The sequence below is a fragment of the Hippocampus comes genome, unplaced genomic scaffold (assembly GCF_001891065.2).
Source record: "Hippocampus comes isolate QL1 unplaced genomic scaffold, H_comes_QL1_v1.1 scaffold105, whole genome shotgun sequence".
Classification (NCBI taxonomy): domain Eukaryota; kingdom Metazoa; phylum Chordata; class Actinopteri; order Syngnathiformes; family Syngnathidae; genus Hippocampus; species Hippocampus comes.
This window is the reverse complement of record NW_017806235.1, coordinates 2,953,902-2,977,392: the sequence shown is the minus strand read 5'-3', so window position 1 is coordinate 2,977,392 and position 23,491 is coordinate 2,953,902. Positions and strand designations below refer to the sequence as shown.

At 44.5% G+C, this 23,491-nt stretch overlaps 2 protein-coding genes and 1 long non-coding RNA gene across 5 annotated transcripts in view; 1 reads left to right on the top strand and 2 right to left on the bottom strand.

The window, feature by feature from the left end:
- Positions 1-10,329, top strand: part of ak5 (adenylate kinase 5) — a 22,266-nt gene extending 11,937 nt beyond the window's left edge. Inside the window, exons 8-15 of one of the 2 annotated variants that reach the window (XM_019856694.1) lie at positions 2,570-2,643; positions 3,830-3,875; positions 4,382-4,426; positions 5,695-5,858; positions 6,884-7,006; positions 7,081-7,281; positions 7,491-7,594; positions 10,294-10,329. In XM_019856694.1, the coding sequence (XP_019712253.1) occupies positions 2,570-2,643; positions 3,830-3,875; positions 4,382-4,426; positions 5,695-5,858; positions 6,884-7,006; positions 7,081-7,281; positions 7,491-7,565 (728 nt within the window). In that variant the 3' untranslated portion in view covers positions 7,566-7,594; positions 10,294-10,329. Of the gene's footprint in view, positions 1-2,569; positions 2,644-3,829; positions 3,876-4,381; positions 4,427-5,694; positions 5,859-6,883; positions 7,007-7,080; positions 7,282-7,490; positions 7,897-10,293 lie in introns of those variants that run through there. The other variant, XM_019856693.1, reaches the window with a different exon arrangement.
- LOC109507340 (uncharacterized) lies at positions 2,656-4,258 on the bottom strand. Its single transcript, XR_002166448.1, has 3 exons — positions 3,909-4,258; positions 3,397-3,476; positions 2,656-3,319 (listed from the first exon to the last, which is right to left on the bottom strand). It is a non-coding gene; the product is annotated as an uncharacterized LOC109507340 (long non-coding RNA).
- Positions 8,476-23,277, bottom strand: zzz3 (zinc finger, ZZ-type containing 3). 2 transcript variants are annotated; one of them, XM_019856673.1, is made up of 12 exons: positions 23,063-23,277; positions 16,858-18,544; positions 13,458-13,596; positions 12,661-12,808; positions 12,473-12,585; positions 12,219-12,290; positions 12,014-12,115; positions 10,975-11,070; positions 10,738-10,899; positions 10,373-10,507; positions 10,191-10,291; positions 8,476-9,361 (listed from the first exon to the last, which is right to left on the bottom strand). In XM_019856673.1, exons 2-12 carry the CDS (start codon positions 18,477-18,479, stop codon positions 9,217-9,219), a joined length of 2,835 nt encoding a protein of 944 aa, XP_019712232.1. In that variant the 5' UTR covers positions 18,480-18,544; positions 23,063-23,277; the 3' UTR covers positions 8,476-9,216. The 2 variants fall into 2 exon arrangements, with proteins under 2 accessions (XP_019712232.1, XP_019712233.1); XM_019856674.1 differs by lacking the exon at positions 23,063-23,277 and adding an exon at positions 22,754-22,863.
- Between the last annotated feature and the right edge of the window lie 214 nt (positions 23,278-23,491).

The window sequence follows — 23,491 nt, the reverse complement described above, 5'->3', positions numbered from 1 at the left end:
AATTCCACCCTGGCAGGGAAAAGCAATATGATCAGATTGCGTCAACTGTCAACATGCACACTCGTCACCATGCTTCCTATTCTGGACCTTCAGACTGCACTGACAGTCTGATTTTTATTTTAGTTTTTTTTTTTTGTTTGGCCCCCCCCCCCCCCCAAAAAAAAGGACTTGGATAGATATGTGTGAATATTTTACAGATCTTTAATAGTAATTCAGCACGCCTGCTTTGGCTCGTGTTGTGTTTTCACAGCAACAGTGAATTTCCCTTGTCAACGAATACACTATTGAGCTACGTACTCTATAATATCTTATTACATCTGTAGAGTTGTGAGTTTATCAGGAAGCAAGGTGAGATAACAAAAAAAAAAAAAAAATCTCCCTGGTTACGGTGCTTGTTGGCATGGCAACCGGCAGTGCGGGGCTAGCTAAGCTTTGTGAGAAGCGCACAATCATTCAGGTCAGATGACGGCTACTTGCCATCGGTTGCGTAAGGCGGTGTTGCGAATGCTCTTTTGGGGGGTGCCGTGTTTGTCTCCAAATATATCCCAGCAGGCCAGTAAGCCCTGCCTCAATTAGTCATGGGGGGGAAAAAAAAATCTAATGGATACGCCAATTAGATGAAAACCGGAAGCGTGTGCCTCAGTTCATCGATGCAACTGCTCGGACAAGAAAAGTCAAACTGCGGAGTACATTTGAACTCTTTTGTGAACCAAAACAGCAGCACCTAACAAGACGTAGATGATCTCAGTCACACTGCATGTTTCCTGTCTATCATTCAAGCTAATTTTATGTGTTTGTACCTGGCTTAAGGTGTGATGCGTTAGCATGGTGCTAACTAATAGAAATGGGGCAAAAAGATAGCATCCAATTCACAACACGCGCAGATGGCGAAATGCTTCACTAGCTGCGTCGCCAAGCAGAATGTGTTATTTGCGTCTATTTTTAATGCGCATTGTTTTGATATTTTCAGAGATTGATGTGGCCTTGAAGAGAGATGATGCGCTTGTGAATTTTTGGGGACGAGTGATAAAAGTTTTCTGACATTTGCAGGACCCTGAACTGGTGTCCTGAAAATGTCATCTTTCTCTTCCAAACTGCCGTTGTTCTGCTATGCTGTTGTTTTGCGCAAATTTATACTTTGCCCTCTCTGGTTTATTGCAACCGGGTGGGGGGGGGGAATTAGGGGCAATCTGCACTTTGCTCTCAAGCATGCTAGCGCTGGTATGTCCTTAGCGCAATATCCTTCGTGAATAGCAAACTGCGGGTGCAGTTCTTGCTTTTGTCAATTTGTCCCCGAGTCTTCCAAAGAAGTGACTTGATATTCTCTAATAGCGCCGCAAAAAAAAAAAAATCTGGGTGCCAATGACGACAGAGAGGATGAGTAGGAGGAGATGTGTCACCAGAGCGTCAGTGATGGGTTGGATGTAGCGACGTCAGGACGGGAAATGTCAGCAGGTTCCGAGCAGACGGAGGAAGAGAAGTTGTCAACGGATTCCAATTGAGTCAAGTCACAGCACGGCGTCAAAGCGCCGACGTAGTTTCCTCATACCAACTGAGAGGAGGCATATTTGTTGTATGGGGACAGCCGTGATGGCATGGCAGCGTAAACCTCAAAGAGAAATTAACGCTTCACTGTAAACATCCAAGACAATCAAATATTGCTGTGATATTTCTCTTGCCGGGTACTTGATTTCTTTAGCTCTGGTAGTCTTGGCGCACGTTCCAGTTGAATCTGATTAAGACCCTCCCACTGGTCATGTTAATTGAACCTAAACGCGCGCGTTCGTAAACATCAAAGACAGTTGAGCGTTTTCAACGATCAAAGAAAACGTTTTCGGAAACGTCAACCATGTGTAATTATTAGCGAACCCGAGTTACAGATTGATGACAATTTTGAGTCTTTGATTCATGACATCAATGAACAGCGAGAATCTTTGATCAAGCCCCTGCGCACTTTCCGTTTTCTAAAATCCAAGACAATTTGATCTTAAATGAAAACAGCAAAGTCCATCGGACATAAAATAGCGTTCGTAAGCTTCGGTGAACCGAAACGTACGTGTTTAAGTCTTCACTGAACATTGGATTCTTCAATGACCCTAACGTACATGTTTTCATATTCCTCAAAGACAATTTAGAGTCCTGATTTCATGTAGTCATTAAAAACATGTCGACTCTTCCATTTGGATAATAGCTGTGAAGAGATTTAGTCTTCGGTGGATGTAAACGTACATCACAATTAGAGTCGCAGAGTGCTCGTGCTTCCTCCTCAGAACGTGCTGCTTTCTGAAACGCGCCGTTACATAATGCATGAATCGCGAAGAAATGTGAAAATATGCAAGCTGCTGTCTCTCTCGAGTCTAACCCACTTTTTTTTTTAATGAGCGGATGAAGAATGCCAAAGGGAAGTGTTACTTCGAACCATTTCCACCGCGCTTGATGCTGATTCTCAACCGTACATTCTTTAATCGGCTCACAAATGTGCCTTGGTGGTTTTATGCGGACTATGGGAATTTCGGGACTTTGGTCCCATGCAGTAGGACACACATAGTTCTACTTTTCTCGCCCACAGCTTCAAGTGAGCCGGATCTCAGTCTGTGGCCTGAATGCAACATCCTAGGCGACTTTGCTGAAAAGAACGATGAGGTAAGTTGGTTTTCACGATCCAAAAAGTCCATTCCGTTTTCATTGGACAGGAAAATATGGTGGTTGCGAAATTGTGGGGCATCAATGACAATGGTGTACCTAACGTTGTAAACAAGACAAAAAACGTTCACATCAAAGACAATGTAGTCTTCAATTAACCTAACGCAGATGGTTTTCCATTTTTGTAACATCAGAAACAATTTCCAGTCTTCGGTGAATGTAAATGTCAAAGACAATTTTTGCCTGAAATGAACCTAACGTGGTTTTTGTGTTTTGGGGAAAATCGAATATTATTTGGAGTCATGGATGAACCTGCTGTTCATGTTTTCGGAACCAAAATACATTGAGAGTCTTCAGTGAACCTAGCATAACGGTGTTCATCAACCGCAAAGATAATTTCATCCTAAGTGAACCTAGCTTCCATAAAATGTCTGAAAGTTTAGTCTGGAGCGACAAAGACAAATTCGAATCTTCCAAAAAGTTCAGCATCAAAGACACTTAAGTCTTCCATGACACCTTCCATGACACCTAACATGCAATTTGACAATTTAGCCAAAGAGAAGTTCAAATCTTCAATGAATCTTACATACGTCGAAGAAGCTTGAACCAGTTTTGTTGCATTTGCTCGGCAGCTCTCCGATGTGCAGTCGGTGGCTGTGTAAACAACTTACAGCATCTGTTAAATAAACAATTAAATCGACATTAGAGAAGGAAAAAAAAAAACAGTTAGCGATGCAATGTTTCCAGGCTCACTTTTCACACGCCGTTTTCTTCAATGATCGTGGGAGGTGAGATGAAAGACGGAGGTGATGTTTGTCTTGGCAGGCGCTTGTCTAAAACCCAGAAGAGAAGCAAAACAAAATGACACTGAAAGCTCAAGTAATAAAATCTCTTGTTTATTTGGCTTGTAAGGCTTTAAATGCGATAAAGAGGATAAAGAACATTGGCCTGTGAGTTTCGTTTCATCTGGTGCCTTTCGTTTGCCTGCCTCAGGTGTTTTGTATCGTTTGTTCGCATTCGGCTAAACTGACTTTCCTAAGCCCAACTTGTATCAAATACGCAAAAACTTTGTTTTATGTTTAGTTTGACAGTCAACTTCAACTGAGAGTGGTCATAAATAGCCTGTGTGTGTGTGTGTGTGTGTGTGTGTGTGTGTGTGTGTGTGTGTGTGTGTGTGTGTGTTTAGGATGAAGAGGAAGAAGAGCTCGGGTACACCGAAGGAAGTGAAGAAAGTGAGTTGAAGATGCAGATGTTAAAATATTCACCTCCCATCACGCCTTCAGGCATTAAATGTCTCTGCATTATGCGCTCGTTGTGCGTGCGTGTGTGTGTGTGTGTGTGTCGGGGTGGTTTATCACCATCGATTGTGTAATTGTCTGGGGAGGGCTGGCCAATTAAGCCTTGATGTTTATCTTCCGCTTGCCGTTGCTTCGCTCGCGGCGCGCCACCGCAGCATGTCGACAACGTAGCGTACGTGTTTTCTGTAATCAAGGACAGCTTATGAAGAGTTGTCATTCACTAAAAGGCACTTGGCGTTTGTAAACGCTGTCAACTTGGAATCGCCAATGAACCGATGGTAGATTTTGCAAACTGTTTTTTGTCAACATCAAAGACAATTTGGGTGTCCGATTGCACAACAACACTTCATCTGCATATATCTCTGTGTGTGTGTGTGTGTGTGTGTGTGTGTGTGTGTGTAACATGCTAAAGTGAACCTTGCTCTCTTTTTCTCTGACAGGTTTTTGCACATTGCCCAAAAAGCCGAAGGTCATCTTTTTGATGGGTACGCGCACACACTCGCACGCACAGCACAATGTGTAGCAAAACTCATTAGTCGGAGCTGAATTCAAACACGAGATTGACAGTCAAGGCTGCTCACGTTGGTCCACGTACATTTCAGCCTCCATGTTTGACAGGCAGGGTGCCGAGAGGGCTTGCGGTCACGATGGTCATATAATTACAAGACAGCAAAGGCGCCCACTGGTCTAACCATGAATACACAATTGTACGATACACGATGAGTAAAACACGTAAATGATAATAATGGTTGTGGGTTTTAAAATAATAATTGAAAAACATTTAATGACCTTTTTTTTTTTAATGGGGAACAGTCGATACATATATAATAAGAATATAAGATTAAGAAAACATTTCTTCGTCTCACAATGGAGAAATTCCCAATTTACAGCAGCAAACTTTTGAAAGGAAGAAAGTAGAAGAACAAAAAGTATAGGAGTTGCTGTAAAGGAAGTAAACATCGCGCACACTAACGAGAAGAACGCATGAAGGTTCAAGCTGTGACTTTGCAAAAAGTCTGCCGGCCCTGTTGTCGTCATGGCAACCCATCAAATCCACACGGAATCGGCCTTCTCCGGCGATTCGTTAGAAGAGGAAAAAATAAATAAATCCAATCCGACTGTGGATGGCTTATTGAACAGAGTGGAAGCGGTATGGCGATAATGACTTCAATATTTGTCTGCCACTAGGACAGCTCGCATCAGCATCATGCTAATGATCCGACGAGAACTTCATGATGACACGCCGACATGCAAAGGGGATTATTAGACGCACCTGCACAATCGAATGACCTTGTTATTTCATCATCACTTTTTAGCTGAATGAGGGAGTCAAAAAAAAAAACAATTTAAAAAAATCTATACACCAATAAGTTTTATTTGAACAATTACTTTTCCTTCAAATCCCGCTTTACTTTCTTATTTTAGATACTTGGGATTTCTTTGGCGTTTAATTATTTCATTCATTCTTTTGTTTGTAAATGATTCTAAATGTAATTTGAATGATGCGTAGCACTTTGAGTGAACGGTGTATGAAATGCACAATTATTTCCCCATTCTAAAATAATTTGAATCATGACATCTTGAATTAATAAAACTGGTTAAGAGCAAATTTAATCAATGATAACTTTGAGCCCCCAAATGTATTTTTGACACTAATCGTAAACATTTGTTGGCTACGTTTGTGTCATTGGTCATAAAAGTCAATTTTTACATGAATAACATGTCACGCGTGCGTGTGCGCACATGCCTGCAGGTGCCGCGGGCTCGGGCAAGCGCGCACAGTGCGAGCGCATGGAGGACAAGCTGGGCCTGCGTGCCTTGACCTTGGCCGACGTGCTGTGTAGCGAGATGCAGACTCCCGGCGACAGGGGGCGCCACCTGCGGGATGTCCTGCAGAGAGGAGAGCCCCTGCCTGAGGTCAGTGAATGCAACATCAGCCACCACCAATGCCAGTTTCCCTGCTGAGCACATTTGGGACGAAAAAGTCTTACGGATCCATTCAGGAATTTGAAGAGGAAGTCGGACATTTTGGGCAAATTCCAGTCCTCACTGAAGGCTCGGGTACGAAATGCACCCGCCTCTGGGTATACCAAATAGATGGGTGACTTTGTTTCAAAGCTCAGCAGTTTGGGGTTGTGCACTTTAATGTAGCAAATGACAGCAGTGACCTCTCTTTGGTCCACTTTGACTGAACACACACGCACACAAACACACTGTTACATGTTCAAAGGCATCAAATTGTGTGTGTGTGTGTGTGTGTGTGTGTGTGTGTGTGTGTGTGTGTGTGTGTGTGTGTGTGTGTGCGTGTGCGTGTGCAGGTGAGTTTTGAAGTGAAATGTCACAGAAAAGCCAACATGACAGCCAGAGTTTTGCCATTTGGGGGTTGCGGTGGAGTCAAAGATTAGACAAAAAGCTGTTTGGTCTAAAGAAGGAGCAGGCAAAACAAGAAGCTGATTGGTTGATGTAACACACACCTGGCTGAAGAAGAGGATTGGTGGACAGAAAGAGGCTAAACTGAATGTTTAAAGCTGACTGGTCCTTCCAACAGGAACAGGCTAGAAGCTCATGAAACTGAGTGATGGGCTTTAAAAGAACAAGCAAGACTGAAAGTTGATTGCTTGAAGCTGTGTAATAGTCGACTTGAAAGGAAGATTCAACAAGAAGTTGATTGTTCCACATACAAGATGAGTGCTTTAATGACTGGTCATTTTAAAAGTAACAGACGAGACAAGAAAATCACTTTTGGAGCTGATTGGTCACCAGAAAAGAAAAAAGCTGATTGATGACCATCAAAAGGAACATGCAAGGCTAGAAGTTGTTTAGTTGAAGCTAATTGGAGGGTAAATCAAGAATTTGATAGGTCAACATAAAAGACTGAATGGTTGAAGCACGGGCCCAACAAGAATATGATTGGCTGACATGCGTGCTCGTGTTTCACACAGGACGTTACCATGGATGTGCTTTGCGAGACGGTGGCGGCGGCGGCAACTCGACGGCAGGCCAGGGGCGTGGTGGTCTGCGGCTTCCCCGTAGACCTGAGACAGGCTCAGCTGTACGAGGCCAAGGTGGGTACGCGTCACCTGTCTTCTTGTATGGTTATATGGTTAACAGGAAGTTAACATAAGTGTGCGTGTCTCAGATGGGTGAGCCTACTGCGGTGCTCCTGCTCAGCTGTTCGACTCAAACCCTCACCAGTCGTCTGCAGAGCCGCCGGAGTTCCGCTTCGTCCATGGTATCAGCTCCGGACAAAGATGGCGCCCCCTGCTGGAGGGCCGACAGTTTCTGGGCAGACGTCGAGCCGCTGGTGGAACACTACGACGGAAAGAAGCTACTGCACACGGTTAGTGCGTCGTGGAATGGTAACACCTGCAGAGCTAGACATAGAAAAGGGGTGGGCAAATATGTCCAGGTGGTATAAAAAGTCTACACACCCCTTTTGAAATGCCAGGTTTTTGTGGTACTGTATTAAGAAAAGGAGACCCAAGATAAATAATTCCAAATAATTATCCATCTTTAATGTGACTTCTGACTTGACGTTTTATTTTGCAGATTGATGCCGAGAGGTCACCTGACCAAGTGTTCGCTCAAATCTGCCAGGTGATGGAGTCCTCTACCGCTATCTGACTTGTTAACGCAGACACTCACACACACACGTAAACGCACACTAACTGTTCACCCGGTTGTCACGTGAATTTTTGATTCTCCCTATTAACCGTGAATTGGTTTGAGTGGGCGGAGTTTTGGCTGTATGATTCAAGGGCGCCACAGCAGCAGAACACAGACTGATCCCGTCACGCACATCACATCTTCATATTTTGTATGGTAAACAAGAAGCATGCATTCACTGTCAAACTTGAGGATCATCCAAGGACAAAACAAATAAAATATTTGTACATTTGCAAGGTTAGTTACGATGTGTCTGCTATTTACGTTTCAATAAAGTTGTGCATTTTGACCACTGGACTTTTTCATGTGATGTAACAGCGTCCCCTGTCGGTCAAAAAGCGCAATGACAACATGAAATAATTTATATCATGTACAAAAGAGTAATTGGAACAATTCTGAACATGCATTTGAGGCCAGTTGTATGCATACAGTTAGAAATGTTTAGTTTCATTACAGTGATTGAAGGCGTCATTTCATTCATTAAATTATGCCGAAATAACTAACGTCAATTAAAATTGTTTGATTTTTTTTTTTCCAATATATGTCATTTCAAAACCTCAATATTACGGTTATGGAAAAAGGTGTTTTTTCACATCAATGTATAATGTAGCTAAGATCATTGCAACCTTCGCTGCCAGATTTAGAAATTCATAAGCATCCTACAAAAGTAAAACCACTGTTTCATGAAACTAAAAGTAAATGACACTCACCCATTGGAGACAGCTCCTGAGATTCACACGACTTTGGAAGTTACACAGTACCTACTTACCAAAATAAAATCATCTGTCAATAAGAACGTGAATGGAAAAACTATTTTCACATACTTTTTATTTCCACGCTTCTCCTCTAGCATTTTTTTTTTTGTACATTTTTGTTTTTTTACATAAGAACAGACTTGTTATACACAGATATTGAAGCAGGGGTGTGGGGGGACTGAGAGGTGAGAATGGTGTCTAGTCTGCACAAACAAGATCTATGGGCATGTATGTGTGTGTGTATTTGAGTGTGCGCGAGTGTCTTCGTGTATAAAAGTGGAGGCACCAAACACCACCTCAAATCTTTAAGTTTTTTTTTTAAATAGATTAATAAAAATACAATCTTTTTCCATGGACTTAAACCGAAAGATGACCGACAAAACAATGTTTTTTTTTTTTTGTTTGTTTTGTATTGTTTTAAATGGCACACACACAACAACTAGCGCCAACTACTTGTCTCCATAAACACTTCACGTGATCCATGGCGGCAAACACTGATGGGTGAGAGAGGGGGAGGGAGGAAAAAAAACAAAAAACACTGTGCCTGCATTTGAAATGCAGCGGTGCGACACTGGCACTCTTGACACATGGGAATGTTGCCTTCACTTTTGTTTTTTTTTTTCACTGAAAAGATCCATGAATTAATTAACCTTGCTGAGATGGTGGCCCAACGACTGAGCCGCCCCACCAGCAGCGGCGGCGGCTGTGCTGCTCTGTTCGCCCCCCACCCATCTGGTGGTGTTCCGACATGGCGGCGTGATAATGCAGCCAAGCACACCGGAGAGAAGGGAGAGAACGAGACAGGAAGAGAACGAGTGCGTGTGGTGGAGCTACGGGCGCCTGCCGCTCGTCTGTCATCTGTTGGCCGGGAAGTAGTTGGGGTCCAGGTAGTTGTAGCTGGTGCTCTGCGGCAGACGGTAATCGCTGTCTAGTAAAGTCTCGGGCTGGTACACGGGGTCCAAGTGGTGGTTTGGCTTGTGGGTCTCGGTCTTCAACAAGCTGTAGCGGGGTAAAGAAAAAGAAAAGAAAGAGGGATAAGTGAGTGCTCATCTTATGTCGCAAATAGCCATACGAGAGGAAAGTGAAATTGCACATCCACGATGGCAGCTGGCAATTTTCCAAGAAAAACAAGTGCAATATTCATGAGTGTAAAGATTTTTTTAGACAGATATTTTGAGGAAACTAATATTTGAAGCAGTTACTTTTTAGTGAAAAAAAAGTCATCATCTTATGATTGTATTTATTTTACATGCATTCCCAAGAATAAAGTTGTAGTTTTTCTAGAATAAAAATAAAATGAAACCTGTCTACCTAAAAAAAAAGTGGCATTTTCTCGAGAGTGTTTTTTTTTTTTTTTTCAATGGGAAAAAATAGAAGCATGGTGAGAATGAAGTTACATTGCCCCAGTCATATTTTGAGAAAGTCTTTGGTGATATTTTTTTCAACTCAAGACAAATTCATATTACAATTATTTTTTTTAAGACAGTATCTAAACAGTATCTACATTGTAATTTTACAAGGATTAATTGGACTTTTAGATGGCGAGAAATATTTTAACTTGCAAGGAATAAAATAGTCATTTTAGGATTCAAAGTGCGAGACGTCTGTCCGAGGAGTAGTCAGTCTGCTGGCTGCATCACGTGTCGCAGTATGACAACATTTTCTGTTTCTACATACGTGCAGCATTTTTTGAATCCTCTATGTGAAAATGCTCCGGAGTAGAAAAATTAAAAAAGTTTACTGTGCTTGTTAACGTCTTGCGCTAACGTATGACCTAATGAAGCGTAACTGCCGTGTATCTTGAGTGTAATTGTGTCTCGTGACTCACCAGTCTGAGCAGTTGGTGCAGAAATCCACGGCGCTGTCCTGCGGACAATCGAGACAGTGCCATCGCACACCCTGGATGGGTTCGATGCCGCACATGTCGCACTACACACACATACACACACCCAATGTCTGTGATACGCATTTAAGGTGGAACGCCGTTTATCGTGGTCATGAGCATCACACCTTGTATCCCAGGTGTCGCACGCCGGCTTTGTCCTCGCGGAGCTCCTGAAGCTTTTGTTTCTTCAGACGCTTCAGCTCCACCAGCTCTTTATACTCAGGAAGGTTACGCAGCTCAACGGGGATGACGTCTTCGTCCTGGGAACACACCCCAACAAATGATCAATAAAAAGAAATGGTTGAAAGGAAGCCAGACCAAATATCCGCACTGGCAAACACAACTTAACTAATGATGGGCAGTGCCACGGTGTTGGTGGCTGCACAGAATACACGGCATCTGTGTAAAAACTAATTCAGATGGCCTTTGGGATGCCGAGGACACATTGCACATCAAAAAAGGCGAATAAGTACGAAGGACGCAAACTGACCGAGTCATCGTCGGCGGGGTCGTGCATGGCGCCGTAGAACGCCACCCGCTCGTCGTCGTCCTCGTCGTCGTCGTCCATAAACACGGGAGGCTCGTAAGAGGTGAGGAAGGTGGATGGCCGGGAGAGGTGTTTGTTGAGGTGGTGCTGCCTCTTGCTGCTCGCCTTGATCAACAAACAGAAAGTATGCACTATTTTGTGTTGGGGGGAAGGGGGGGGGGGGTCAAGGCGTTCCTGTACCTTCTTAGTGTACATATACAGGTTAGGCGTTCTTCCAGGCACGGGGATTCCAGCTTTTGTCAGTTTGATGAAGTACTTCTGGACCCGACTGGCAACCTGCAACCATGTCACAGGCAAATGACAACAGAGGTCACACACGGCAATCATACATGTAGCCACATACAGCATAAACGTCTTTGGCAGGGGGTAACTGCATGCAAAAGTATAGTCCAATTGACAATAACAAATTAAATACACATTTTAACTATCTCACGCACACACAAAGAAAGCGAGAGTGACATTTTCTATACTTTCATGATTTATACCTCATTACATATTAATTCATGAACTAACCAAATTTCCAGGCAACATATCATTAAGAAACCAAATGAAAAATGGCATTAAGTTTTTAAAATATACATGTAAAATATGTTTCATTGCTTCATTTATTAACAATTAAATTATGATCACCATGATGGCATTACTTTTTTTATAATATAGAAGTAAAGTATGTTGAATTGCTTATTTATTAACAATCATCCTCATTCGTTTGAGCCGCATAAAGACCACCCCACTTGTATTTTTACAGGCATATGCAATGTAAAATTCTTTCATTGTATTCTCATTACTCTCACTTACAATTACATTTTCATCAGTCAACTATTTTATGGTCAAACGATGCATCAGAAGCCACAAAAAAAAAAGTGTTTATTTCTCAAAATAGTTTAGTGCAAAGGTATATAAATATGGATCCTGTATATTGTTAATTTTATTCATCAAATATGTTATTTTTATTAGTTATAGTTTAATTAAGTATTAATCAATCAAAAGCATGTTCAGTCAAAATATGCTTCAAAAGCTAAAACAAATCCAATTTTGATCAAGTGTAATTGAAACGAATCCAATAACTACATTTTAGTTCAAATAGTGGAGACGCCACCCAAAATCACTGCTAAATGTTGACAAAAAAAAGTAAATGTTTATTTTTTTGAAAATGGCTTGCAAATGGTGGATGCGGCCTGACGCCAGGAATAGACAAAATCATTTGTTAATATCTCACCTGTTTGGCCGTCCGGTTGCCCAACTCGTCTGCGATCTTCTGCCACCTTTTGGACTCCACCTCCTCTGGAGGGAACTTGAGAAGGAGCTGTTCCAGTTTCTTCTAATAGGTCCAAACACGACACGGAGGACGTGTGATCACAAACAAAATGTCTGACACACCAGGGTGTTCATGCTGTACATTTCTACACATGCTTTTTTCTTGCCTGCTCTTCTGCCGTCCACAGCTGGTTAAAGGTGTCGGGCTTGCTGGAGTGACAAAGCCTACCCCGGATCATCTGTAGACGCAAAGCAACCATTACCGGGATGTTAAATGGCAGAGACGTAGCGCCAAATGAAGCAGCATTGCCCAGGATGTTGGAATGGCAGTAACGGAACCAGTGACCACAATGTGGAGAACCGGACACAAAGCACGGACGGGCAAGTGGAATCTTGAAACCGGCTACGTGATGAGTGGTACCTGCGTCTGCCTGCCATTCTCTGGGGCGTCACTTGTGGGCAGTGAGGAATACAAGGTAGAGGTTTCGCACTCCTTTTTGGGCTCGACGGGACTTTTGGGTCGGACAGGCAAACCTAAACATGGAGTTTAAAAAAAAATAATAATTTAAAGCACGTGAAATGGGTACCATTTTGGACCCGCCGCCACACCTTTGTCAAACATGAGCTTGAGCCGCCTGGTTTTGCGTTTCTTGTCGCAGAGCTCCCTCTGGAAATCCCCGAGGCCGGAAGTATACTGCTCCCACGCCACGTCCGGGAGCTGAACGACACGCTGGGGGCATGGCAGGCCCAGATTCACCTGAAAATAAAATGGCCAATTATATTATTTTGATCAGCCCCCAATTTGGTTCAAGAAAAAAAAAAGTCAATGAAGAGGACATTATTCAAATGTTGTTTTGTTCTCCGCTTCTGGCATTTGCTTGGTTTCTCCTGTGACCAAACAAGCTTTGAAACTTTTTTTTTTCTAGCATGTTTTTTTCATGCATTAATTTGCATCTATTTCGACAGAAATAACAGAAATACAGATGCAGGATGGGAAAATACAAACACTGTCAAAATAATTGAGTCCTCTTTGAAAAAAAAAAATGCCATTTTTCTAAAGACAGCACGTGGGTGACACATTTCTCTCACAGTTCATTTTCTCGCCATGCCCAAGCTCACGTACGACACCAGTGAAGTTGAGCGGTATAGAAATTGAATGGATGGATGTAAAAAAACGATCCATAATCAAATTACCGACACTGTTCTATACTTGAACATAAAAGGTTTTCAAACTGCAGGGCATGACTCGTCTGTCTGTCTGTCGTCAAAGAGTTGCACCGTACATACCAAAATTGTCACTACACGAGTTGGAAAAGTAACACAAATCAAAATTGATTAACTGCCCTATTTCAAACCGCATTGGTGAGTTAGTATAACAAAAACAACAAGGAGTATATTTAGGTTACCCTCTTCTGCAGCTGTTCCACAAAGCTGATGGGGTCAGCCAGGGCCTCTCTTTGGTGCCGCGCCAACGTCTCCAAGTCCAGAATGGCCTGCGTGCGCTGGGCCTCGAGAACGCCGATGGTCTGCAGCAACCTCTGGTAACTGACACACGGTGGGGGAAAAGAATGATTTGAATGACTCAATTCCTGATAACGTGTCACGAGTTGTCAGAAGCGTCGCGTGTCAAATATGACGGCTCGCGGCAGCGCAGAGACGTTGACATTTTATGGAGACGAGAAAGGCGACCTGAGTGTGACCGACTCAGAAGCCCGTCAGCATGACCATGAGTCCATCTACTTTAACAGAACATGGCAGGGTCCTTGCATATTACCCGCAGTGACCAGCGGGAGGCAGTGAAGTGCCGCAGAAAATACAAAGCAGCAGCAAGGCTAGTTTTTAGCTTATTCGATAACTCCACTGCTGTGATGGCCGCACGGTGGGAGACTGGTGAGCACATCTGTCTCACAATGCAGGGGTCGAGGGTTCAAATCAGGGCTCTGTCCGGCCTTCCTGTGTGGAGTCGACATGTTCTCCTTGTGCCTGCGTGGGTTTTCTACGGGAAATCCGGTTTCCTCCCACATTCCCAAAACATGTTTAACATGTTAATGGGGACACTCTAAATGGTCCCTTTGAGTGATTGTGAGTGTTTGTCTCTCGTGTGCCCTGCAATCGGCTGGCAACCAGTTCAGGGTGTACCCCACCTACTGCCTGAAGGCAGTTGGGGTAGGCTCCAGCCCGCCTGCGACCCTCGTGAGGAGAAGCGGTTTGGATGATGGTTGGACATATAGATACATGTAATTCAAACTACTCACGATTTGGAAATACCAAGACATGCGTCATGACATTGAACATTGAGATAGACATCCCGTTGATCATTTTCTAAGCACAAAAATTGGGGGGGGGGGGGGCACTTAAAAAAATTAAGCGCAAATGTAACGCGCGCAAACTAACTGTAGTACAGTTAGGTTACGTACACAAGTCGGAACGCACTGCAGTCGATTACTAGCCTATGGCCAGGTAGTAGTAAAGTCATAATTAGTATTTAAAGGAAAACATTTTTTCGGCCATGAAAATAAATCAAATGACAATTCAGTAAGTAGAGCAGTAACAGAGCCTTCCTCGTGGTGCCATGTGACCACGTATTCTAAAGTTCACCTCAAATCTCAAAGCCTCGCATCGTGGGAGCATTATAAACGGAGGACTCCATGTATATTGTTTGCCTCACAAATGAGAATTCGGAGACAAGAATATTACACAAAAAATATTTTACCTTGGAATGATGAGTAACTTGCTCAAAAAAAAAAACAAGGGGCCAAATAAGAATATGTTGTTGCGCGGCACATGGCAGTTAAGTTCATGCGCCACACACTGATTTTCAGACAAATATTTACTGTTATTATGACGTTACCACTTTCAGGTTTCGTTGCCACCGTAGGAGCAGAACTTGATGCAAACTAAACAAGCCCGATCCCCCATTATCTCGAAACACTATATAGTCTGTGTTTGAGTTGACTCTACTAAACTGGTACCAGTGTCAAAGTCTAAAACGCAGAGTCATTGTTCCTTTTAAATGACTCCCGGCTTGTATTGATTCGTCTTTGTGGGCCCGATTGAACCTTTTCGCGGAAACTCAATCTTAATTACTTTCCCGCGCGCACCAGCGATGAATTTGAAACATCCGCTGATACGGGCAGCGTGTCGCTGGTGCGATTGAGTTTCAGTAGTCTGCGCTTCCTCCTGCCGAAGGCGCAGCGTGACTCAGCTTGAAAGGTACTTCACATGACTCCCATAACGTAAAACTTAACTAGAGCAGTCAAATTAAACTTTGCTGCTGAAGGCGGAATCATCAATATACGCATTCCGAGGGATTTCGCTTTTTAGCCATTTATTTCGAGGAGTTATATTAGATGCCACCGGGTGACAGCATCCCGCTACAAAACCCATTTCCTGTTCCCGCCGTGTTACTGTCTGGCCTCATCATGGCACGGGTGGCCTTAACTTTATGTAAGCTCCATTTTTTTCACGTGGTAAGAGTGTAAACTCAAGGAATAGCTGTGAAAGGCCACTCATTGTCAGTAACGCTGTGAAAACCTGTTTGCTCGCCAGTACTCTCAGGGGTCGACAGAGGGCAAATTGTGAGTAATTGATGTTAAGTTTGCACTAATGGAACATGAATCAAGTAAGGCAATAGCTATAAACCGGACAGCACTGCTGTGGAGAATTATTGCTTCTTTTTTTATTTTTTCTGACAAGTCTTCAAAGGACGTGTAGCTTTACTTTTCGTTTTGTTCTGCAGTCATGATATTAACTCTAACACTAAAACAAAAACACCACTCAAGTGACAGTACTGCTATGCCGGGGTTCCTACAGCTTAAGACAAGTTCATTTCAAGACCGACACTTTTTAACTCCATTTGGAGTTAAATTTAAGACCACCTTCACAATGTTCCCAACGTCCCGTGTTGTCCTGAGTTGCTACAGTACAGAAATGACGTGCCTCTGCTCCACATCACAGTTTTGTTGGTTGCGCTATCGCGGTCGCGTGACGTGATCATCAGAGTCATCCAGTAAATTATTAAAGAATGTTATTTTATTTTGAGATTTGGGCCCATTTACACTCATGGAAACCTACTTGCCATGTGTGAACATTTTTAACGCTTATGAAAGGTTGATTTAAGACATTTGATTGCCAATTAAAGCCTTAGTTTTTGAGTGTTTTAAGTGGTTCCGAGAAAGGATGAAATGACCGATTCAATGCCTTTCAAGACTTTTAAGAGTCCGCAGCAACCCTGCATGCAAAGGCATTCCCTCTCTGCTACTGTCAGTATTCTTCAAAAGGCAATACAGCGGTAGCTTAACTTACAAGCGCACCAATTTCCAAGTTACGGACCATTGCTCGGTCGCTTCTTTGCTTTGTGTTGCTACCGAGCACCGCCGCTACAAGGTGACGGCCAATTGCCACAACATCCGACCCAAATCTCGTATCTTTGATAAACTGAGTTACCAGCTCAAGAACAGAACAAATTAAAGGCGTATGTCAAGGTACTGCTGTATTTTTGATGAATTTTACGACTGAGGGTTGTCTAATAAATGTTTGAGTCTGAAACTGATTTACACATGGGAGATAGAAAATTGCCACAAAGCGGACTGCGTTTCGTTTGAGAGGTTCCACGGTATTACGCCGCATTATTTCAATTTTTAACAGCTACAAATCCCATTAAAATCGAGAGTGCAGTGGGATTACTTGACGGCAGAGAGAAGCATAAAGGCAACAGTGAAAAGATTAAGCCGAACTACACGAGTGAGGCGGCGACGCAAGGATGGCGGTGGAAATAAAATTCCCGACAGAGCTTCGAGCACGTACTCTTTGTTATGTTTCAGAGCCAGGTGGTCGGATTCAAAGTAATACACGTCGGGCTCCTCCTCTTCCTCTTCCTCCTCTTCCGTGGTGTGACTGCACATCGCTTCCTTGCCGACGTCGGCATCCCGGGCCGCCACGGGACCGCCGTCGTTGCGGCCCGTCTCATCTCCGGGCTCTGCACAGGTGATCTCGTTGTCATCGGGGGAACACAAAGAGTCTGAAGGAGCAGGAAAGTCCGTATCCATCCCTTCAACCGCCTCCCCGTCCTCCTTTAGGGGGCCGTTGTCTCGGGGTGGAGAGCAGGCCTTGGTGGAGGACACTTTGCGGGGCGAAGTCCGCAAGGTGTACCTGTGTTCATAGAGCTCGGCAAAAGACGGGGGCGTGCAACCGGTCTCGGTGGGCGGCGGGGTCGTCGCCAGCGGGGGTGTTGTTTCTCCTGAGTTGCTGTTGTCGGCGGCGAGTGAAGGCGAGGAGCCGGCGTCCGGCACCGGCGTGAGTGGATGACCGTTGTCATCGCACTCGCTGTCCAACACCTGCTCCTCGCCAGCCAGACAAAGGGAGTCGCCCACCACGTCAACCTCCACGTCCTCTACTTCCTGCTCCCTGGCCACTACCAGATCAGGAAGTGGGTCCTCCAGAGGGGCTGGAGAGAACGACGTGGGCAGCTGCCTTGAGGCGGCGACCTCTGTGTGCGCCGGGCTAGAGTTCGTACAAGGCACCGTGGGGTGGGGCGAGGGGGGCGCCCCCGCCTGGCCACCGTTGAGCAGTGGCGGGCAGCTGGTGGCAGAGGCAGGACTCGAAGGTTCTTCGGCCACGTCGCCATGGTTCTCCGCTGCGTCGTCCCGGAGGCCGTTTGAGGCTTTCAGAGTGGCGAGGGGCTGCGGCGCCCCTTCACACTCCACCCGGCCATCTTTGGCCAGCTCTCCTTCCTCTTCCTCAAGGAGAGGTGAGTCGGGAGCCAAGTTCGAGTTCCAAGTGGGAATGTCTACACAAGTGTTGCCTTCGCAAGGTTCAGGAACAGAGACGGGACTCTCCGGGCTCACCGTGTCCTCCTCGCATTCCTGAGATTCCCCGGCTCGGGAACATCGCTTGGCCCTTTTGATGAAAGGAGGAGCATCCGGCACCCCGTTCCCTTTATCGCAACGTTCAGACTTCTCAGGGCTAATGTCTTTTTCCAGGCACGAGCCGCTCCGTTTGTGTGGGCCGGCCAACAGGTCCTGCTCGGCTGCCGGAGAACTATTACAGTCATTTGAGTCATTTAACCGTCCCTGCAACGAGATCTGCCGCTCCGAGTCCCGGGCCGACTGGTTGTCAGTGTCCTCGTTAGCCTCCTGCTTGGTCTTTTCCTTCTTTGGGTCCGGTCTGGGGTCCGGTTTGGACTCCGGTTTGGACTCCGGCTTGTCCTCCTTCTTGGACCCCTGTTTGACGTCCTGTTTCGACAGCCTCGAGTCCTGCCGGGATTCCTGCCTCTTCTTGGGAGAGCGGGCCCGAGGCAGTGGAGACACAGGTGTCTCCTCCGGCTGGGCAATGCTGCGGTTCCTGAGGGTGCGGCCACAAAAGTTCTCGTCCAATCCATTGAGCCCCACCGATGACCTTGTGACACGCGAGGAACGGGACGCGGCCATACTACGGCGGGTGCCTACAATCTCCGCATCCTGGTGCGCTCTCCACTTTGGCGGAACATGGGCACCTGCGAAGACACAAAACACTGCAGTGAATGTCCTCTAAAAGTATACACAGAAGTAGAATGCCAATCTATCTGCCAGTGCCGTTCACACAGAAACATCCACTAAACGTTAGGGATATTCTTTCAGTTGTTGAGTAGAATTTCAGGATGAAGCTCGCATGCACTTTGTAACATTTACAGGTCAATTTACCTTTCATGCAGTTTTCCCACTAAATTGGGGTGTCGGGGAAATAACAAAAGAGCCTGCATACCTGCAGCTTCTTTGATTGGCCATGGAAGGCGATATTTTCCTGGCACGGTGTCCTTTGTGTAAGGAACCGATGCAGGTAGGAGGGGTTGAGGTTGGCGCACGAAATTGCCAGCTTTTGATCTGGCACCAGAGAAGTAACAGAGGTAGAATGCGGAATTCAATGTGCGATGACGTTTTGAAGAAAGGTGGCTACAATCAATGCCGCAAGGCGCAAGCGCTACCTGAAAAGTACTAATCCACACATTTGGCTCTGTTACGCCTGTGACATGCCAATGACTGCAGTGTGTAATTGGCATGTTGTTATCGCACAATGGATCAATTCACAACGGCTGCGTGAATGAGAAATTCAACAAGTACGATCTGAAAAAAACGACACACCGTAACTTACGCCTACTTACCAGGAAGGCGGCGCATCTATCAACCCGAATCAGACCAAGCGAGACGTTAACGGGTTCAGGCTTCCCACAATCAAATATTTAGATAACGTCTGGATGTAGTGCACAAGTTGACCGCCTTCAGCAAAACATGGCGTGAGAATACTGAGAAGGGGGTGCCAGGCTAATCCTGCTAATGAATCTAAGGAGGGCAATAAAAAAAAAAAGTGCAGGTTGTTCTAAAGTCACATTCATTCATTACAGTGGTGTCCTTTGCGGTCATAAAAGGAGCTTAAAAGGAGTGCATCAATTAGCACTGCGGAGACAGAGAGAAGCCTTTAAATGTGAGGCGACGAGTCAAAACATAATGAAATGACCGTGAAGGAGGTGGACACATTCAAGCAGAGAAGACTTGTTTTGGTCAGTTTTTACTTCTCGTTTTTGTTCCCCTAATAAGACTATTAAAACCGATGTGGACTACATTTGTGTGTGGGGGGGAATATATATATACACACACACCGGTATACATTTTGATTTGGATCTTTCTGCAAGCGTTGTCGCAAGCATTTTGTCAACCTAATTCCACTGAAGTTGTAACAATATGTTAAACATAAATAAAACCAGAACACAATGATTTGCAATTCATATTTAATGTTGAAACTGATAAACGTGATTGTTTTTAGCAAATAATCATGAACTTAACTTTTGACTTGACTTAACGGAGACTCGGGGAGAATTGAACAGCTGAAACTGTACATCAAGCAACAATGGGAAGGATCTCGCCTACAAAGCTTCAACACAATTACTCAACTCAACGCTATTCATAGAACACTTTAAAACAACCACCGCTTGATACAAAGTGCTGCACACGGAGCGAAAGTAAGTCACATAACAACAAGCAATAAAACAATAAATTAATAACAAGGACAGTAAAAAGCAGAAAAACAGTCAAACAAAAACCAACTGTCACGCGGAGTCAAAAGACAAAACAAAAAGATCCTCAGCGCCCTGACTTCCCAGACATTTAGTGAATGTTGTTAAAAAGAAATGTTGATGTAAAACAAAGGCGACAGTGTCCCAACTTTTTTTGGAACACGTTGCAGCCATAAAATTCTAAGTTCATGATTATTTGCTAAAAAACAAAGTTGGTCAGTTTGAACAGCTCATCTTTGTCGTGTATCCAATTAAATATAGGTTGAACATGATTTTCAAATCACCGTATGCTGTTTTTATTGATGTTTAACACGTCACAACTTCAGCGGAATTGAGTTTGTCGGTCAGTTTGTGGTGCTCCTGTTTTTTCTGATTTTTGTTCACTTGAAAGGACTTTCAGCGGAGCCAGTTTTCAGTGTGGCTCTTCGGCAACTGGTTTCGTGCATTTCAGTACATTTGTTTGTGCCTATCCAGCTTTTATTTGGGTGATATGACTTTTTTTTTTTTTAACCTGACACTTCAGAACGCTAGCGTCGGTGAAAACACAACCTGCAGAGTCAAAGATTTAACATACGCACATTACTCGCACTCGGCTGATGCCGGCTGCTGAGACGGCTAACTTGACGCATCCATGCATAAAACAGGAAGAAGCGAGGAAGGTGAAAGGACTGCAGTGAGCGCTCAACAATCAACGCAACACAACAAATTAATGAGGCGTGCTCGTTAGCTCCTCTCTGGAGGGAGAAAAAAAAAAACACCCATCAGCTCGGTTGAACAACTGCTAACATATCGTTAAAGCTTAGCTCGTAGGCTTGGAGCAGCAGGGGTGATTAGCTAAAACGCTAACAAACGCTGCCTTCAGGTGCACGATGGAATACATGATGTTGAAGACTTGCAAGGAGTGCAATGTGGTACGAGATACAGTAGCGACACCAATATTTTATTTTAAAATTTCCAGGGCTGCACTGTAAAAAAATTAGATGACTTGATAGCGAACTAGCATCGGACTACACAAGACAATGCATAAACACTGGCTGGCATGGAAATAAAGAGCAACGGCCTGAGAATCAAGTCCTCACGGAGGGAAAACATGGCAATAACCTGTTTCATGGGTCAAATTGGCAGCTTCATAAAACCTTTACAGGACATTCAAGGATATTAAGAGTGTAAAAAAGGATTCCTTAACTCATAATGTCCTGCTTAGTTTTTTTTATCATCAGCCTCTTTCACACAGAGATCAAGCAACATTACCGCATACCTCCACCTGGCATTCACTCGCCAATGCCATTTTAACACAGAACCAAGAAAAGGCCTACCAGTGCCGCAACATCTTCTCAATTAGGGCTCAGACGATTTATTGAATAATTTGATTAATTCTATTTCAAAACTGTGTGTGCAAGCAGCCGTGTCGAGAAAAGGAGGTTTAACACCTTATCACAAGCGACTCACAATCTCCTATTCGGCATCAGATGCAGCTATGCCAGACTTTTGTCATCATGGTGTTGAAGCGTCCCAGACGCCTCAGGACCAATCGTTGAGTTTGTCACACTACAGGGGCTATGACGTGTCAAAACAACTCAAAATCGGCCATGAGACACTATGATTGCCTGCAACACATCGGTCGGCTCAATATCGGGCTGTTTGTGTAGTCTGACCTCGACATTACTTGTCCCTACACAGCAGCACAACGCTTCGCACAGACACTCTGCAACAGGCCATTCCATTGTTTTTAAATGGAAACACAAGGTAATTTTTTGGCCACTTTTCGAAGTTTTAAAAATGTCATAACGTCCATAATTCTTAACATAGACAAAATTTAAACTGTTTTCTTCCTTTTTCGGTGACATGGGTCTTGCTGATTTTAAACGTTGACAAAGCCTAAATAGAGTGTTAGAATGTATTGTTGCCTCATAAAAGAGCAAAGCGAGGAGAGAAGAAAAAAGTCAGTGATTATGTTAGGAATTAGGTGCAATTTAGGCGATAAAAGGTTCCATTCTTACATGAGATCTTCTCTAAAAATATGCCCATTTGGCTTGGAAGTGGCACTAACATGTTGGCATTCACAATCTCGTCCAAAATGATAAAACCTGTTATTTTGGGGCAGTTTTGGAGTCGACAATGTGCACAATTATGCGTGTACGTATACACCTGCCAAACAAGCCAAGAGCGCTGGCTGAGACATCTAGCTAGCAATTTCAGGGGATTTTTATCCTGATTTTAAAGCCCAGTGTACTTGTTACTTTTGTTGTCCACTTTAGTTTCCACGTAGGAGTGGGGAACACTTCCACTGAGGCCTTCAGGAAACGTGACATCCACGGGGTAGCGTGGCGTGCATCCCGGGTAGAGGGGCTCAGATCCCCGCATCCTTGCTTAGCGTGTGCCGCGTGGGACCGGTTTCTACGCGACCTAACAACAACAGTTCAAGACGGGAGTATAGTCCCTTGAGATAATCAAAATATGCACATACAATACACACAGGTGTGGTTTTATATCATCAGCCCAACCGGGGGCGATGGGCGAGCTGAACGTTAGCGGTAACTTGACTGCAAAACGCCGCTTGGTTAGCCCTTTAATCGGGCAAACTCCCCGATCGACCCACGGCTAAACACGAGACGCTAGCGAGTCGTAAACGGCCGAAATTAGTAGACAAGCTACCTAGGGAGACTCTGGTGTGGTGGGGGTTCTCCGTTTATCCATTCGGCTCGAGAGGCGTCCCCGCTAGGCTAGTCGAGTGGATAAAACCGGTAGGGAGAATCGTGGCAGCCTGCCTGTCGCTAAGCGTTAGCCAGCCTAGCTTAGCCGATTGTTCCGCTCTCAAACTTGGCCGTTTAATTCGCAAACAGCGCCGGTCCACCACAAACAGTCCCGACAATTATGTTGTTTCCCCTCCGGCGCCAGACAATCGGTACGCTCCATTGCCCGACTAAGCGTTTTGCGGAGCCCCAACAACAATGTAGCACGTACCTCACTTCCGTACGGTCGCTGCACGCTCGCTCGCAGCCATGTTTTCACAGTGTAGCCGAGCTCTCCGGCTCGGGTAGGCGAGCACATTGAGGCGAGGGCGACATTCGTGTGCCGCAATCGGCGACATGTTTGCCTTCTCATGGCCTGGAAATGCCTTCGAATCCACAACAAATGTGGACCAGGAGCGTTATGTTGACTTTGTATTGACTAGTGGATTAATTTGGAAGAAAACATTTTGACTTGTTTGCTTTCCTTAGTAGTAATCTCAGCAAAGCTAGTTTTGAGCAACTTTTTGTGAACGAAGGACTTTGATTTGGATCTTCTATCATTGTGCATTGGAGGCCTTGCTTTAATTTTAGATTTCTACTTCCCATTGTGCTTCGCTTCATAGGATTCTCAACCAGTCTGTTCTGACCAAGGTTTTGTCAA

Coding starts and splice junctions, on each gene's coding strand:
- zzz3 (XM_019856673.1), bottom strand. CDS start 18,479: ATGGCCGCGTCCCGTTCCTCGCGTGTCACAAGGTCATCGGTGGGGCTC. Junction 12,809..13,457: donor TGGAACAGCTGCAGAAGAGG/GTAACCTAAATA, acceptor TTTTATTTTCAG/GTGAATCTGGGCCTGCCATG. Junction 10,292..10,372: donor TGCGACACCTGGGATACAAG/GTGTGATGCTCA, acceptor ATGTGTGTGTAG/TGCGACATGTGCGGCATCGA.